This window comes from Pseudorca crassidens, chromosome 16 (assembly GCF_039906515.1).
Source record: "Pseudorca crassidens isolate mPseCra1 chromosome 16, mPseCra1.hap1, whole genome shotgun sequence".
Classification (NCBI taxonomy): domain Eukaryota; kingdom Metazoa; phylum Chordata; class Mammalia; order Artiodactyla; family Delphinidae; genus Pseudorca; species Pseudorca crassidens.
Genome location: NC_090311.1, coordinates 40,950,156 through 40,968,365, shown reverse-complemented (window position 1 = coordinate 40,968,365; position 18,210 = coordinate 40,950,156). Strand labels below are relative to the sequence as shown.

Genomic DNA, 18,210 nt, shown 5'->3' with positions numbered 1-18,210 from the left:
ACTCTAAGGGTGAGAATGAGACAATGAGAGGTTGGGGGATTCTGTTTTCCTTGTCTAGCCGGTGTGCCTAGGATTTGGGGTGGGGCTTTCTCAGCTTTTCTTCCATGCCTTCCCATGGCATCCATACTCTGCTTCATATTTGTGGAGGTTCTTGGGTGTAAGAGAGTTCCCTGCCCCTCCCCAACCAGTAGTAGACCTCTACTTTGCAGGGTCTTAGGCCCAAGAGAGCTCCTTCTCCTCCCCCAGATGGGGTGGATTTTGCTCATAGCTCTTCTCCAGAAGCAGTGGACCTTTACTTGAGCCTTAGGGATGGGAGTACTTCCTCCCTCTCTCTATATATGGCTCTTGCTTTATGTGAGATACAGGTCCAGAAAATTGCAGAGCACCCCAGCCTTAGCTGCCTATATCCCTGCACTATGAAGAGGATTTCTCTGGTCTCCTGCCCTGTACCCAATCTATCTTATGGTGGGCCATGGAAAAGAGTTTGCGAGTGAGTGCAAACCCCCACTTGTGTTTGTGGGTCACTTATTCTATCTAACCTTACATGCTGATACACACTTAGCTTTTAAGCATTTATTAAAAATTTAGCTGGTTTGTTTTATTTGAATTTATGGTACCTACTTGTGGCTTGTTCTGAGAAAGGTGAGACAATACATGGTCTCATCCCACTGTTGGAGGAAACTGTCACTCTTTGGAATTTGGTTTTATGCTTGCAAAAAAATTTATGATTTTAATGCTATTTGACTTTCCCTTCATTAGGGTGGGTGCCACATTCTCTTAAGGCTTTCTGCCTTCTGAGCAGAAACAGACCATACTATTTTAAAGCAAAACTTAATTAAATTTAAAAATGAGCAAATACAATTTTAGCTTGTACACTTAATAGTCCAGTCTGCTTAAAATTAGTCTGTCCAGATAGTAAATGAGAGATAAAGAAGAAGGAGAGAAAGCTGATATATTCTACAAACTGCATTTAAAAGTACAGTGTTAAAGGGCTTCCCTGGTGGCGCAGTGGTTGGGAGTCCGCCTGCCAATGCCCTGGTCTGGGAGGATCCCGTGTGCCGTGGAGCGGCTGGGCCCGTGAGCTATGGCCGTTGGGCCTGCATGTCCGGAGCCTGTGCTCCGCAACGGGAGAGGCCGCAGCGGTGAGAGGCCTGCGTACCGCAAAAAAAAAAAAAAAAAGTACAATGTTAAAAAATACTTTAAAATAAATCTAACTACCAACTTCTGATAAAACTTCTTTCAACTTACTAAGTCCAGAAAAAAAATTCAATATACTGAAAATCCAAATAATTGGAAAACTAAATGTTAGAATTTAGTTAAAATAATTGTGGAACTGTATAGAGGAAATAGCGGTCCACCCTTGATTTGTTTTATTAAGAACAACCTTATCCAAGTGGAATGAATGTGGGCAGATATGTTAACCATTGCCAATTCTGTAAACCTGTTTCAGAGACGCACATTATTTACTGACAAAGAAAATAGGCAGTTGCCCCTCCACTGTTTAGGTGTGTGCTTTTGTGAAGTACAGAATACATTCTCCTGCTCACCCTCCCCTTTATTTCTACATCCATATGTACATTGAAACACTGAAATCCTCAAGGTAAAATGCAGAGTGGTCTGTAGTTATACATTGTACTTTGAAAGTTGTGTTCAAGTGAATGGAGCCAGGGATACCTGTTTGCATGTGCTCCATCAGTTGGGTGAATCAGAAGACATGGAATTGGCTTAGGAATTTACCTCATGTCAGGAAAACAGAGCAGTAATTAATTAATGTTGGCTAAATACTAGGAAGGGGTCTGTTCACCTCACCCTTAGACTTGAAAAGCATTTTAACCAGCAGCTAAGTAAACTATGGATGAGAATAAAGAGAAAATCACATTTCTTTATTGATATTGAATCTGACAGCTTTATCTCCTTTCTAAATAAGTAAGGTGAAAAATGGGATCAGTAATAAATACTGAAAAACAAAATAAAAGAAATAACACCCTGATGACTCAGAGGTAGACTATATCTCTGGAAATAATTCTCTTACAGAAACCACTAGAAAACAGTTTAATATTTTCTGTAGAAAATAAGACCGTATAAGACAAATGGTGTATGTGTTTTGCATGCCCTGAATCCTTACCTGCTTCTGGTAAAAAATGCTCCACAAAAGAATAGTGAGGATTGACCTTCTCCAAATGGTGGTGGGCTTTTTGTTTTGTTTTGTTTTGATTTTAGCCATGTGGCATGTAGGATCTTCGTTCCCTGACCAGGGATCGAACGCATGCCCCCTGCAGTGGAAGTGCGGTGTCTTACCACTGGACCACTAGGGAAGTCCCTGGTGGTGGGCTTTGATGAAGTGCTTTCCCCTTAGGCCATTTGGAGTATGCCTTTCCTCTGCTCACATGGAGTAGGTGTGGGTTAGTGCACATTCACGAGAAGGTCAATTAGATTTCATCTCAAGGATTTACATGGATGTTAGGAGACAGTAGAGCTCTTAGTCCTGAAATCAGAAAAAGTATAAAACAAAAGCCTGAAGTTTCTTGGGGCTAATTTTTCGATCTTAGGAAGAAATTCTCCTAAAATCCATTGACTATCTGGATTCAACCTTGCCTAGAATGAAAAAGCATCTGAAAAATAAACTGGCAAAATGAAGTATACACATAAGAAGTTCACAGCATATTATAGAAAAGAAAAAAATAATCATAACAGAAGTCAGAATATATTTAGAGGACAATCAAGATACAACCTGATAATTGCATGTATCTCTGAGGTAAAAATGTAATTAAAATATTTCATTACATTACAGGTGAAATGAATGAAAATGTTGTCATATGTCCTCGAAAAGTACCTGAGTATGTTTTAAAACTATTGAAACAAAAAAAAAAGACTTAATCGTAAAGGAATAAAAATTAGATAAGCCTTATACATCCCACCTGCATGATGAAATGCCAAAAATCAATGGGATCAAATCCACAATATTTTAAGGAAAATGTTATGACTTAAGAATCTTGGCCTAGGCAAGTTGTTTTGCATATATACAGCAAAAAAGAAAGATATTCTAGATCAGTTATGGATTCAAAAGCTATCAACTCTTCTAGTAAACAATTACTTACGATTACCGAAATTGAGAAATAAAACAAAATGAAGATCTAAATAATGGAGTTATTGTAGCATAAAAAGACTAATAAATCTTCCTTTAGGTGGTTTGGATATCAAATAGAATCCAGTAGGAATCCAATAGAATTGTGATCCATGGATACACATGATAGGAATAAATTTTCCCTGCAATTAATGATCTTCCTCTGCTTCTGATCCTTCCCAGTTTCTAATGATACAGTTCTTGCGACAATAACTCTTATCTGTACTTCATTTGGAATTTCTTACTTTATCTGATAAACAATTCAAACAAAGTGTTTTACAATTCTATTCCAATCTAGAACTTAGAACAATGGGTAAAACTGTATTATACTTCTTAATGTATCTGAAAATGGCCTGGAAAAATTGATATAAAAAGTATATTTTCATCTCCAAAAGCATATTCGTAAAAAAACAAGGAAAGCATCCTAACTGCCTTAAGTTATAGCATGAAAACTTAAATGAAAAACTGTGTAGCTTTAAAACTAAAATTGAGTCACTTGAGCCATTAGGTTTCCTAAATTGGAAGATTAATAAACTATCCAGTGGAATTCATATCTGATATCAAGCATCTCTTTGTTTTTTTCTCTATGGAAGCTATGAACAGTGTGTTTAACTAGATTTAAAGTCAGCATGATCACTTGGAAAATTAGAATAAAAAGTATTCAAAGGGATGAAATAGCCTGTAAAATGCACAAGCATAGCATTCTTTGGTTACCATTTGATGGTGAAACTTGGGGCCATTTAAATCTTTTCTTTCACATTTCTTTGTATTTTCCACATCTTCAGCATAGGTATGGTATTTTATATTAAGACATGTATTTCTAAAATATTTTCACTTTGTGTATGCTGTGTAGTTACAAGTATATAAAAATGTTTATTAATAGCAAAAAAAAAAAGATTAGACTTGAGTACACCAAAATATTAGCAGTAGTAATCTTTGTATTGTGGGCATTTGAGTAATTTTGCCTTTTGAACTATTTTGTGTTTTTCAATTTTCTATAGCAAGACATTTCACCTTTATAGATAAAAGTCTTAAAAATTAAAAAAAATACCTAAGACATATTGCGACTTTGTGGTTTTAAGAACATAATTGTTGCTTCAGTATTATAGGATTTGTAAAGGATCATTTAAGTGTTTCTGGGGAATTTTGAAAAAAAAATGCCTGCTAATTACAGCATAAAATATGTAAAAAAAATTGTTCAGTCTAATAGAATTAAGTAACAATTATTCCTTAATTCTCCTCCCCAACACAATGCTCATAGTTGGACTTGCATTATTTAGAGAAAGGGTTTGCAAGAACTACTAGATTAAATTGACCACCAATTCCTGTCATCCTGACTACACTGATTTACTACCTGCATCATTTATTTAGTTTTCTCTTTCCAGGAAGAAAAAACTTTTTAATTTGTTCACTCCTAGCCCATAAAGGTATTTTGGTTTGAGATTTGAGAGTGTCAGTATTTAAGGTGGTGTGTTGAAACACAAAGATACACTATGAAGGCTTGGGTTGGTATCTCAGATTTGTTTCCCTAACTGTGTAGCTTTGTGGTCTGCAGGAAGTCAGTATTAAGGTTCTGTTTTACAGGACTACTTTGAGAACCGAAGGATATATAATGCAGGAATATATTTTTAAACTATACTAAATAATTTAGAATATTATATTTTATCCCACCCGAATAACTTAAAGTAAATAATCTCAACATAGTGATATAAATTTCAATGACATTGGTAATTATTTTCCCCCAGTCTGTAAGTGTATTAAGTAAGGGTCATTGTTATTAGTATCTTTGATATGTGAATATAGAGGCGTTACTCTTTTTTATTGGTCTTGCTTTTTATATATGCTTTTCTTATTCATAATAAGACTTCTGACTCAGCTTATGTTATAATTAAAGAAAATATTAAAAGGTATCACAAAAAATATTTTGTTTAAAAAAAAGCCTTTCGGGCTCCCCTGCTGGCGCAGTAGTTGGGGAATCTGCCTGCCGATGCAGGGGATGCGGGTTCGTGCCCTGGTCCGGGAGGATCCCACGTGCCGCGGAGCGGCTGGGCCCGTGAGCCATGGCCACTGGGCCTGCGCGTCCGGAGCCTGTGCTCCGCGATGGGAGAGGCCGCGGCAGTGAGAGGCCTGCGTACCGCAAAAAATAAATAAATAAATAAATAAAAGCCTTTCTCTGTTAACATCATTGCTTTTACTGTTTAACAATAAAGATTTTTAGATGGCAAACTCCTCGATATCAATAAAGACTTTCAGCCGTATTACGGGGAAGGAGGACGCATTCTGGAGATCCGGCCTCCAGCGGCAGTAACCAGCATTAAGAAGCGAGGAGAAAGTCTAGGCTACACAGAAGGGGCCTTGCTGGCTCTGGCCTTCATCATCATCCTCTGCTGTATTCCTGCCGTCTTGGTGGTTTTGGTCAGCTACAGACAGTAAGTATTCATACATGCTGAACATGGAGAGTTCCTCAAGAAGGCATTATCAAAAAACTCTCTCTGCTAAAATGGCTTTGTAGCTGTAAAATATTAAGGCTGCAGCCATTTTGGGAGTGCTGTATTCTTCTTGTACCAAATGACCTTCCTTTAAGGGAAAGCAATACAAACTTTCAAAACATTTGTCACATTGCTCAGTGTTCCTGTGCTCTTAAATATTCTTATCTGCTAGGAATATTAGGTTACCTCCTGTAGCTTTGTTTATGCTCTTCATCAGGTTAAGAGCCTTGCAGGAAAGGTACGAGGTATCCTGGGGCAAAGGCAGTGAAATGTCATATAGAGATAACCCAGTTCCAAAGGAAGGTCTGTAACCTAAATACATTGTCATGCTAGGTTTTTATCCGTATTGTTAAATTTACCTCTATGCAGATGATTACAATGTTTGAAAAAATCATTTAAAAATCGTAGCACACAATATGTAATTTTCCATATGGTTTCTTCTTTCCTGGCTAGCCTTGCTAGAGCCTATACTGTAACATCTAACAGTATATTTTGGCTGTAGAGGCCTTACATTTCTCTGGTTCCTACAGGCAAATATATCCATTTAAAATATCTATATTTTTCTTGTTTAGGCTCTTCAAAGTAGTCAAGTAAATTTTTCCTAATTTAAACATCTATATTTAAAATAGTCTAGCGAGCTATTCTTTATTTGACACTAGGAATGAGGACCCTTTGTGATACAGGGCTGTACTTTAAGTATATCCCTATTGATGATGATTGGTGAAAAAATTGTGGAATAGGTTAAGAAGAGAGGTAACCCTGAAGGTGCCACAAAATGAAAGTAAATGACAGACAGGAATCATAAGTCATATAAATTACTTGACATAAAAAACAGTAAGAAATAATGGTAGAACAGCTACTCACCATTTAAAATAAAAGGAAAGGACTGAAAAAGTCCTTATATATTCTTAAACTGTTATCTTTGTTGTGTAACACTGAGAATTTTCTTTTGAATTAAATAAGATAAGGTAATTCCAACCTGAAAGTTAAAAAGTACCCTCTACATGAAGATACTATAGGAATATTTTCCTTCACAAAACTAATGTGAAGTTGCAAATATAACATTTAGGTTGATATATTGGAGTTCAACGTGTGTTAATAAATCAGTTGATATGCCAAATCTAAAGCCTATGCACAAACTTAATAACAAATTTTTAGATTAAGCTATCAATCCAATATTAATTTTCATGTTAAATTTAGTCTGTATTACAGTTTTTCTTTTTCATTCAAATATTTCTCAAAGGAGCTTTATTATATCCTGCTAGCATTAAAATCAGTGAGAAAACTTCATATATTTGGCAGACAATGCAGTGATCAAAACTGAAGCACCCTGGATGTTATGTTAAATGGTCTGAATTTTAACAAAAAATTAAGATGCTTAATATTTAAACATTGTAAAGATGCATTATTTAATCTTTTTAGTTCAGTAATCAGCCTAACACTCTATGAATGAATTTTGGTAACTCTTTTTTATAGAGTAACAGAAGTAAACATGTTTCAAAGTAAAATTCTAATATTTTAAAACCTAACTTTTGTACATTTGTATTCTGCTTATAAATAGATTAGAATGAATGGTTATTCTTTAATACTAAGATGTGTCTTTGAAATTTGCTATGCATGGAAAACTAGGATGCACATGTGAAAAAAAGTGTCATAAATTCATTACCCAGGAGTGGCACCTTCCAATTCTAGCTTCAGCTTCAAAGTGAGGCCAAGAGTATAATCAGGGATTGCTGCTTGACTCCATTCTTTTAATATTGTTCAAGTGTAGTAAACCAAAAAACTAATTATAAAGATCATATCATCTTTAATATTCCATTTCTCTATCAGCGTTGAAATTCACATATGCATGTTTTAATCCAGTTTTTTTATTCCATTGTTAATTTCTTTGTTTTCCTGCAATGAATGTTTTAACATCTTGTAGGACTGACAGTGGTCACCATTTTCACTTTTTGAATTGAAATACATAGTTCCCCTACTATGTCATTAAGTCTGTGTCATTATGAGTTTAACCAGTAAATTATTCATAATTTAGATTAAATCAAATGTTAAAATATTATGAATGCAGTATTTCTCATGTAGCTTTCTCTTTTTTTTATTCATTGCTTCCCAAACAGGTTTAAAGTGTAAGTATAATTACCAATATTTTGCATATGATTTTATGTGATATAAAAAGAAAAAAAGAGATAACGCTGATAAGGTAGGCAGCCTGCCCTGAACCATGTATTATTTGTCTATTTTGTGTTTGTATTTGAGCTACTTTTTAGTTCAAATTCCTTTGTGGTTTTGTATATATAGAATTGAGCTAGTTTTAGACAATTGGATACAAGTGGAAGAAATGTGAAAAAGACAGTTTGCCCTTATAGCCTCCATCCACCCTTTGGGATCTTGATTTTGAGGCAAGAGTTAACAATCAGGACCCAAGAAAGTCAAAAAAGAGCAGCTTACCTCCAATGCAAGAATCACAGGCATTCCTAGGAATTCAAAGGAAATAAAAGCTAACCAAATCTCCCTCCTAAATGTGTACATCTACACAGCCCCTGTAAACTAATGTCAAAAATGTTTTAAATCATTTTTAAATAACTTTTCTTTAAATAGATGGAAGGAAAATTATGTATCTTCTATATGCCTCACGTTATGAAAGAGATCATTAAACAACTACCAATTATCAATCACATTTTTTATAAATATTTTGCCTTCTCCCTTTAATGTTATCATTTAACTTAATTTGCAAATTTTTCTACTGAATTCTACCTGTTTTTCAAGGTGTAAATATTTTAAAGAACTAAGGAGAAGGGTTTATACATAAAAGATACTCTGTGGGGATGCTTTTGTAATTTTATCAGTTAATAAGTTCAAATATTTGTGTAAAAATGTTTGAGTTCCTCTGATAACTGGACTTTATTATTGAAAGGTAGCCTATTGATAAGTATATGATTTCTAAAATGAGTTTTACAAAACATCCTTACTTTACCGAAGGCGCCAAGCTGAGTGCACCAAGACAGCCCGAATGCAATCCACCCTAACTGCAGCGAAACCTGCAGCGCCTGCCCCTGCACCAGTGGCCGCGCCCCCGCCGCCCCCGCCGCCTCCAGGGGCGCATCTCTATGAAGAAGTGGGGGACAGCACGACGTAAGTAGACCTTTCAGGGGCTTTTAGAAGTGGGTTTTGATGGATGCTGTGTGGTGAGTATTTAATTTCAACTTGATGTGGAAGTACCGTTTACAGCCTGCTTTATTACATTATTTCAAACAGAAAATTGTTAAGATGAAAACCTAAGAAAAGTTAAATTGAAAAGTAATAACCAAGAAACAAAAGATCATTAAAAAAAACTGAGTAACAGGAAAGAAGTATTCAATTTGAGGAGACATTTGCAGATGAATAGCTTGAGTATCATATTTAATTTCTAAACCTTCAGAATCAGGCATTTTCCCCCAAATTAAAAATTAATTCTGAAGATATATTTTCTCATAAAAAATGAGGAAAATAAAGCACAATCGTAAAATAGTAATTCCTGATTTGGTATCAGAAGCCAACTCCTGTTTGGTAAGAAAAAAACAATTCTGTGGTCTAAAATAATAGACTTTTCTAAGATACTACTTTAAGATGTTATACAATAGAATAATTAAAATCTGAATGAAAATAAAGAATTAATCTTAAATATCTAACCACTTAGGAATATTCTTTTCATCATATTCCTCTCTAATGAGACTGCTGTCTTGTTATATATAACTTAATATTTATAACTCTTGTATATACTCTCATATATAACTTAATATTTCTCTTGCACTATTTGGACTCTCTAAGCAATATTAAACCATCATTTTTGAAAAAGTCTTTTAAATTATTGCTAAAAGACTTCATAGTTTCTATAACGATGCTACCCTCAAACCCTTATTTCTTTTAGAGATGTTTAACTTATCTATATTTTTTAAAAATTCAAGAGTAACTGTATCAACATGAAATGCAGAACCACCAAGGATATTATACAATTTTGAATATGATTAAATTAAATCCAGGAAAATTTTATTAACTGGAATTTGGTGGAATGAGGGACTAAGACACATTCTACTGTGTTATATTTGTAATATTTACTAGTAGGAATAAAGCGAGCCTCAAAAATTATGAAATTTACCTTTTAATGGGAAAACTGTTTTTAAACATATATATCATATTATAGCTGTATTAATACTATTATACAAGGTTATACTGAAAATAGTTTTTAAAATGTTAAAACTGATTTTAATATATATTTTAATGCTAAAATTGAATTTAAAAGAACTTAATGCCTGGCATGCTACTTCTAGAGTAATAATATAATATAGGATTCATGCTTTAAATATTTTTTTTATAAGTTGAAAATGATGGTCTCTTTTTGAATTATTGGTGAATGTAGGAATTGAGCCAATAAGATTTGATTCTCTTTGATTGTCTTGACCACAATTAGCAAAACATGTGTGAACTAAAAAAAGATTTATGTGGAAAGTGGAATGTGTTTTATTTGAAATTAGTGAGGGATATATATATTAATATATGTATACTATGACATCACCTGGAATCATATATTTGATGATGATAATTTTCAAATAGCAACACTTAGGGATTATTTTTATTTGGAAAATTGTGGTAGATAGTAGAGGATTTTGCAATTCTAATTCTAATATGTATTTATTGAAGTGTCAAGTTCTACACATTTATTATCTGACAGATGTTTAAATTATCTATTCAAAAACCTTTTCAAGGATTCTAAGCATAAATTACTAGAAAATAAGCTATCTCCAAATGAATTATTATCAAATATTTTCTTTAAAAAATCAAAGGTCATTTTGAAAAACAAAAAGCCTTCACAAAATAATTAACAACTTCATGTAGATTCAACAATTACTCTGTAAGAGTCATCATAGTACTTCTATATTCCTTCAAACAATACTTAGGTCTTCTTTATAAATCAGTGTGGAGTAACTTTTCACTTAGGACATAGAAGCAATTCTTAGAATCTCATTTAAAATTTCTGTTTTAGAGTTGAAGTCATCCACGTTTGATAGAGGTGAATTTTACCTGTGTATAGGAGATAGATAGCTAGGTGTAATTTTTTGTGATAAGATAACCAAATAAATGCCGTATGAGTTTATCTAAAGCATTATTAAAATTATTCATATGAATAAATACAAAGAAAATATAAGATACATGCATTTTCTTTTTTGGATATGAATATTAAGTGTTTAAAGCAAGTTCCTGTTAATATTTTCATAATCATCTCAATTTAACTATAGTCAAAACCTTTTTTTTTCTATCACATGTTTTCTCTTTCTCACCTGTGGATACATAGGCATAAGTAAGTAAATAATATTCTAATACAAGGGTATTAGAAAAAAAAAAGATGCAATAGAATAGATTAACTGCTGTTTTAGACTATATACAGTAATCTTCATCTTTAACTGTACATTTACTTTTAAAAAGAAAGTTATATCTTCTATACCTCATTCCCTCTTGATATCTTGAAATTGCATGAGTTTAAACAAGTGTTCCCACAGATAGTACCTGTGCCTAGCAAAAGGAGTTTCAAAACTCTCCTTATTTTTTAATTTGTTAAAAATATTTATGGATATCTTTCCATCAAAAATGATGTGGTATTGTACAGACAGTTCTTTCCAAGAAAAAGAAAACCAAGAACAGATCTACACAGAAACAACTGCTATATAATGTTAACCCTGATTTTTAAAAACTACTTTTTAATGTTTTAAAAGTGATTGCTGTTTGTTTAATCCAAGTTGTCTCCACTTTTTGAATTATTCAGGAGGTCCTGACCACCTCTAAGAATTCTCTCTTCCAGTTTGTATTTTTGCCAAATGCCACAATAATAACTTTGGCTTTATATATCACTTTATTGTCTCCCTTCTCATCCTAATTTTTATTAGGATGTGGCTTTGTGTCAATGTGGCTTTTAATTTTTTTTCAAAAAATTTCCCTTTTATTTCATTTATACTATGTTGGTAAATATTAAATAACGAAAATATATCTGTTACTCTGAGCTTGAGAGCAAAGTCTAATGACAAACTATTTAAAACCACAAGTCCCCAGTCTTTCTGGGGAAAGGGTCCCAATGCTTTCATTAGAGACACTTATTTGTGTCCTTTGACTTATCCAATTTTATCTATGATGCATAGCCACTATGACTCAATGACCATGCCTGAGCAAATCTTTCAGTGATATCAAAACTATGTTGTATTAGTATATCTTTTCATTAAAGTGAGTCTTGATTGAAATTTGATCCATATCATGTTCAGAAGAAACACCAGAAGCCCCTCTTCTTATTTGTAATATTTATAGTGTTTTTAAACTATTAAGCATAAAATTGAGGGGCTCTTTCTGTATCCTCTTGCAAGCTTTATGTCAAATAGGAGAGTACTTTTAGCTCCAGGACAGAATTACCAAAATGAGAGATAATGGACAGGTACTGAATCAGATACAGCTAAGGATCCTTTCCTCAAAACAGTCAGTTCTGAGCATCCTTAAACAAGGCAAAGGGTATGAAACCACTAGCCAACATGCTGGTCTGCAATTTGGAGAACTGTGATTTATACATGAGAGAACTATAATGTGTGGTCATGGAAGCTTCACATGGAAACTAAAAAAAGAAAAAAAAATCAGTGTGCAGATTGACACATTTTTTAAAAAATGAAAATTTCTCATGCTGCTCACAGCTCTCTAGCTTTTCCTGCCCTGCTTTTTTGAGAACAGAAACATCAAAGTAATGGCTTGCTTTAGTAGATTAGTGTTATTTGGCCTTTTATATTTTGAAGTAGTAATGAGAACCATAAAAACATCTTTCTCATAAAAGCTATGTCACAACCTGTTTCCTTACATTTCATTATCTTCTTTTCTTTCAAGTCTTTTCCTTCTCTACCATTTCCAACAAAGCAGGGAAAATAAATCAGTCTCAGAAGACAGGAAACATCAGCACTTTTCTTCCAGTACTGTTGAGGCTCACAAGCAGACTCATGTAGATGGATCTGTTAAGAACAGCTGGCCCAAGTCTGCAAGAGAATTCACACTGATGTCTGATGATGATGACTTATATACCCACAGTACCATTTACAAGGAATATACAGATCAAAGACCAACAAATTCAGACTTTTTACTAAGAACAGATTTTGTAGAGTCATTTTTATCCAAAACGCAAGCCAAGAATGAGTTTCTGAGGGGACCAAGAGAAAAGATTCAGAGGACGTGGAATCGGCCAGTCTGCTTACCTAGGAGACCAATGTGGGAACTTCCCAATAGGTCAGAAACCATAGCTCTAAAGCAAAGGCAAAGCAACAGGCAAGAAGCTGAAAATGAAAGTACTGGAACCAATCCAAACAAAAGAGGTAACAATAGTCCCTTGCTTACAGCTGAAGACACAAATGTAACAGAAAAAGAGGAAATAAGGCAAAGTGAATCACTGATTATACAAGGAACAGAACAGTTGCAATCTCTCTCTTCAGACTCTTCACTTTCCTCTCCTTGGTCTCACCCCTCATTCTCCACTTTGCCAACTGTTTCAAGACCTGTGGAACTCAAATCAGAACCTAATGTTGTTTCTCCTGCTGACTGTTCCTTGGAACTTTCTCCGTCAATGCCTTGCATTTTAAATTCTGCACTCCTTAGCAGAGAGACACCCACTTGTATGATGACTTTTGAAGCCAAAAGGGACATTTTCGAAAACCTTCCCCATCCACTAAAAACCTCTCCTCCTCCTCCTGTGCCTCTTATCCTTACTCCTTTTGCTCTTTCCAGTCTTCCTCCTTCCCCTCCTTCTAATCCTCCTCTTTGTCCTCCTCCTCCACTTCTTCCACTATCTGTTCCCCCTCCTCCTCCCTCTACTTCTCCTCCACCTTCACTTTCCTCTCTTCCTCCACCATCTCCTCGTCTTCCTTCTTCACTGCCTCCTTCAACTTCAGCTCCATCCACGAAGTGTGTGTTTACACCAGCTATTAAACACACTGTCAATGTGACACCAGCCAAGGAAATGAAGTCCACTGCAATACAGCTGTCAACATCAACAACAGTGTGTAATGCAAATCCTCAAAGGGAACCAAAAGGCATCCTCAAGCATATAAAAAACTTAGCAGAACTTGAAAAGTCAGTAGCTAACATGTACAGTCAAATAGAAAACAATAATCCACCAGCACACCTCTTAAAACTTCAAATGAGTTGCCTTTCAGAGACAACAAATATGGAAATGACATCTGAACAAAACCAGGAGAATTTGCACAATATTGTTGAGGGAATTGAAACACAAACTCACAGTCAGTTTACTTCACTGTAATGTTGCTTTTCTGGTTTTAAATGGACAACTCTTTTGTTGACCATAAGCTTCAAGTGGAGGCAAATTTGAACATTAAAGAAGATTCCATTCTTTTACTTGAAACTCAATGCAATGCTGTTTTTTCCTCATTTTTAATTTAAAAGATTATTAATCTCACCATTACTAACTCATATTATAGATGTACCTTAATTTTCTTAACTACGAAGTAGTATTATTTGTCTACATTTATTTAAAAAGTAAGTAATTTCAATCTATTTTTCAATGGGCATATATGGGCATGAAAGTTAGCTATCCAACTTAAATCAATGGCTTGCTTGTTTATCATGTTAAGTTTTACATTTGCTTTTTGATCATAGTTTTATATGAGTGTTCCAGGAAAACAGCAGACTGTTACAAGTAAGCTAAAAAATGATATCATATGTTCTGTTATTGCCTTGAAGCCTATGTATTTGGTAAGAAGAAATACTACCAAAGTAAAATGTTATGTATCTAGAAATGTAGGAGATGACAGACATTATGGTATTCCAAAATAAATCTCAGGTGCTATAAGATGTAGGCATCTGTTTTCTTATAAGAACACCCTTTACTCTGGCTTGCTTTTATCTTCCTAGTATGCTTATACATTTGATAAATCTTTTACTTTTTTCAATGGCTGTTTTATTCTATTTATTTCTCATTGTGCTTTCTCTTCCCTTCTTTATAATGGAAATAAATCTTGAGTTGCTGACTTCTGTAAGACATTTCATTGTTCCCACAAATGTTTAAAGTGCTCTTTAGTTTTGCTTGTTCACATTATTATATCATCTCCTTAATTATAATTTTATCATAAGATTCTCCTTCAAAAATAAATAGTTATCTCCAGTTTAATAAATAAATTCTCATCCGTTTCAGCAAAAGGTTAAGTAAATGCCTACAAAGTTTTATCTAGTATGAATTTAGTTATTTCATTGTTGAAAATTATATTTCCATTAAGTTTATCAATAGTATAAAATGTGCTTATTATGTTATTAAAATTTAGAAAAATGCATTCTCAGTTTTATTCCTAGTTACTTTTAATTGCTATGGATAAATCATCCAAATTTAGCCTATAGCATGTAAATGAAATATAAAAATTTCAAATAGAAATCAAGCGGAATATATCTGGTGAACTGTCACCAGTTTTATATATGTCTTTCCTCTTTGGTTTAGGCAAAGAAAATAAAAAATTATACTCTAGGTAGAAATTTCAGTAGTTGTAGTTGTTCTTACATCTTAGAGCTAAACTTGTTAAATTCTTAAAGGCATCAGCTAAGCTAAGTACCATCTTTCTGTCCTAATGAAAGCTACACTGGACCATCGAGTAATTACTTTGTTTTTTCCATCTCACACATGGAATAAATTTTACTTACTGGAAATCCCCACTTTGAATACAAGTGTAATTGTTTATTATACTCTTCAGCTTTAATATTTTAGAAGATATAAGTCTGTACAGAGAAAAACACAATTCTAAAATATAGGGAAAGTCTTGCTTAATAATTGCCATTGTAAGTATATTAATATAGATTCAGAGCCCTACAATGAATGCATCATTTCATTGGTTTTGTTTGACTCATATTATGTGACATTTCTTCAAGAATTTGATTCGGCATCCCCAATTAACAATACCAAATAAAAAATGTAAAGTTCATTATTTTCATTAGTTCCTCTACTTCAGATTCTTTTCATCCAAATCAAGAGTAATTTTTTTTTCCTGGGGTTCTTGAACATGATTTTTTTCTCTCTTTCACTGAAAAACTTCAGTTGGAGTTTTTGTTGGCAGCTGGTCATATGCATGAGAACTTGTGCTATTTGGCGGACTCTGAAAAGGTATTATTGACAACTGTGTAAGCGTTTAATGTGCAAGTGTGTGTGTGTGTGTTTATGCTATTTTGTATCAACCTCTTGGAAATGTGAAAGAAATATCTTGATAATTCCTTAGAATTCTTTGATAATGAAATCTCTAATTACCAAAGAAATATAAGAAATCCAAATAACAATTTTATGTAGGTATGTATAGCCTTATTAAATTGTTACTTTGTCCTTTTTATAATATTTTTATAATTTAAAAATTTTATTATCTTTTTTTGACTGGGAACTCTTTTCTTTCCTTTTTTTTAAAAAATATCTTTATTGGAGTATAATTGCTTTACAATGGTGTGTTAGTTTCTGCTTTATAACAAAGTGAATCAACTACACGTATACATATATTCCCATACCCCCTCCCTCTTGCATCTTACACTTTTAAAACGAAACGTCCATTGCCATGTTTTATGTTTAATCTAGTCTTTTACTGACACATTATATTTAGAGATTTCCTTCATCATAAAAGTCAATTGGAACATCTTCTACATGAGACCTAAAAATATCCTTTGAGTATACAAGCCAAAATATTATTTCTCTCCACAGCTCCTAAGCCCCCATAACCTGACAGCCAACCTCTAAGAAAAGAATGCCCTTTTTTCATTCTGCATTTATTATGATCCAATTAGTGCACAAGAAATTATTAGGTACCTTATTAAAAGACATAAACAGGTTACCATACATTATCCTTATTGTTAAAAGTAAACAGTAATACATACAAATGATGTAAAATGGAAACTACACATTGGATATAAACTACATAACGACGTATCAATATCATATGAATGGCTTTATAAGGATCAATAGGAAGTCATGTTAATTGAAAGCAGACAGATAACTACACATATTGATTCTGCTGTTTACCTTTTCTGAGTTACTTTTTGCCTTTGAGCTAAGACAAACAATACAAATAACCAAATAAAAAGCAACAAAAAGTTTCAAAAAGTATAGTTCAACAAAAAAGTATAGTTCATCTATTGATATTTTAGTTCCTACATTATGGAAAATATTGCTAATGAAAAGAAGCAAGTTAAATATCCTAGAAAATAAAATATAGGTTTTATTGGATATTTTATATTACATATGTGACTCAGTAGTCATTATTAAAACCTAAGTATGAGCTCTCAACTCTACATATCTCTAAAAGATACAAATTGAGTAAAAGCTGAAAATGTCTAAACTTCTAAATGCTTTAGGATTATCATTCCTCTATTGGCAGAACCATATAACATAAGCACCCTGCAACACCCCCAGTGGATGCCTGAAACCTCGGATAGTACCAAACCCTATATACACTTTTCTGTCCTATACTAATGGGTGGGTAGTGTATACAGCATGGATATACTGGAAAAAGGGCCTACTCATATCCTGGGAGGGACAGAGAAGGATGGTGTGAGGTTTCGTAATGCTACTCAGATTGGAGTGCAATTTAAAACTTACAAATTTTTTATTTCCAGAACTTTCCACTTAATGTTTTTGGACCATGGTTGACTGCAGGTAGCAAATAGAGATACCACAGATAAGGGAGGACTATTGTATAAATTGCTGATAGCAATATATATGTATAAGCATTATATTACCATTATTTCCAGCCATTTCAATCAACAATGCCTTAAGCACTTAAGATGCATTCAAATAAGCAGACTTATTTTTCAAAGTCCTTGAAATATTTTAAATAAATTTTCTACAGATTGTTTTGCTGAACTTTAGAAAGTCTTCATAATAACTCTTCATTGCAGTTGTTTATTAATTTCATATAGCATAGTCAACAGCACCAGGTTTATACTTTAGGTCAAGTGTTTAATGAATAATAAATGAAAAATCTTCATAATTAATGACATTCAACATTGACAAAAATTCCATGCTTTTCTCCCTCTCAAGTACAGTCAACTACTGTTTCACTTACTTTTCCATTTAACTTTATAAATCTTTAGGTAATATTGAATGTTTGGCTATTATATCTCTAAAAACTTTTTTACTTCATGTTTAATAATGTAATTGACCTTTAAAGGCCAGTTAATATTTTGCATTTATTATTTTTAGAATAAATGGACACAGACAAAAAAATCTTACAAACATTTGGAAGAATATGTTCTAGTCATGGAGATATTTTTTTTTGTCCTGTACCAATATGTTTTTCATGTATGAAGCATATCTTTTCCCCAAATGAGTATCTTACATGTATCAAGACTTGTTTAGGACAGACATGATGTAGAATATTTTTAATACAACTGATCATAACAGAGTCAAAGTATGTCAAGGTATGTTATTAAACACCATTGAGATAAAATAGATTGTGAATAGTTTGGTGTTCATATGGAATGAGGGTCTGGTGTGATAATTATTTTTAATAATGCAGGCATGAAACCTTGATTCTCCTGTCTTGATACTGCCACAAAATATATTTC

General features: G+C 33.3%; 1 protein-coding gene across 1 annotated transcript in view; it reads left to right on the top strand.

The window, feature by feature from the left end:
- Positions 1-18,210, top strand: part of PCDH15 (protocadherin related 15) — a 1,039,293-nt gene that overhangs the window by 1,011,029 nt on the left and 10,054 nt on the right. The window contains exons 32-34 of the mRNA XM_067710150.1: positions 5,335-5,553; positions 7,731-7,739; positions 8,593-8,745. Of these exons, the coding sequence (XP_067566251.1) occupies positions 5,335-5,553; positions 7,731-7,739; positions 8,593-8,745 (381 nt within the window). The remainder of the gene's footprint in view (positions 1-5,334; positions 5,554-7,730; positions 7,740-8,592; positions 8,746-18,210) is intronic.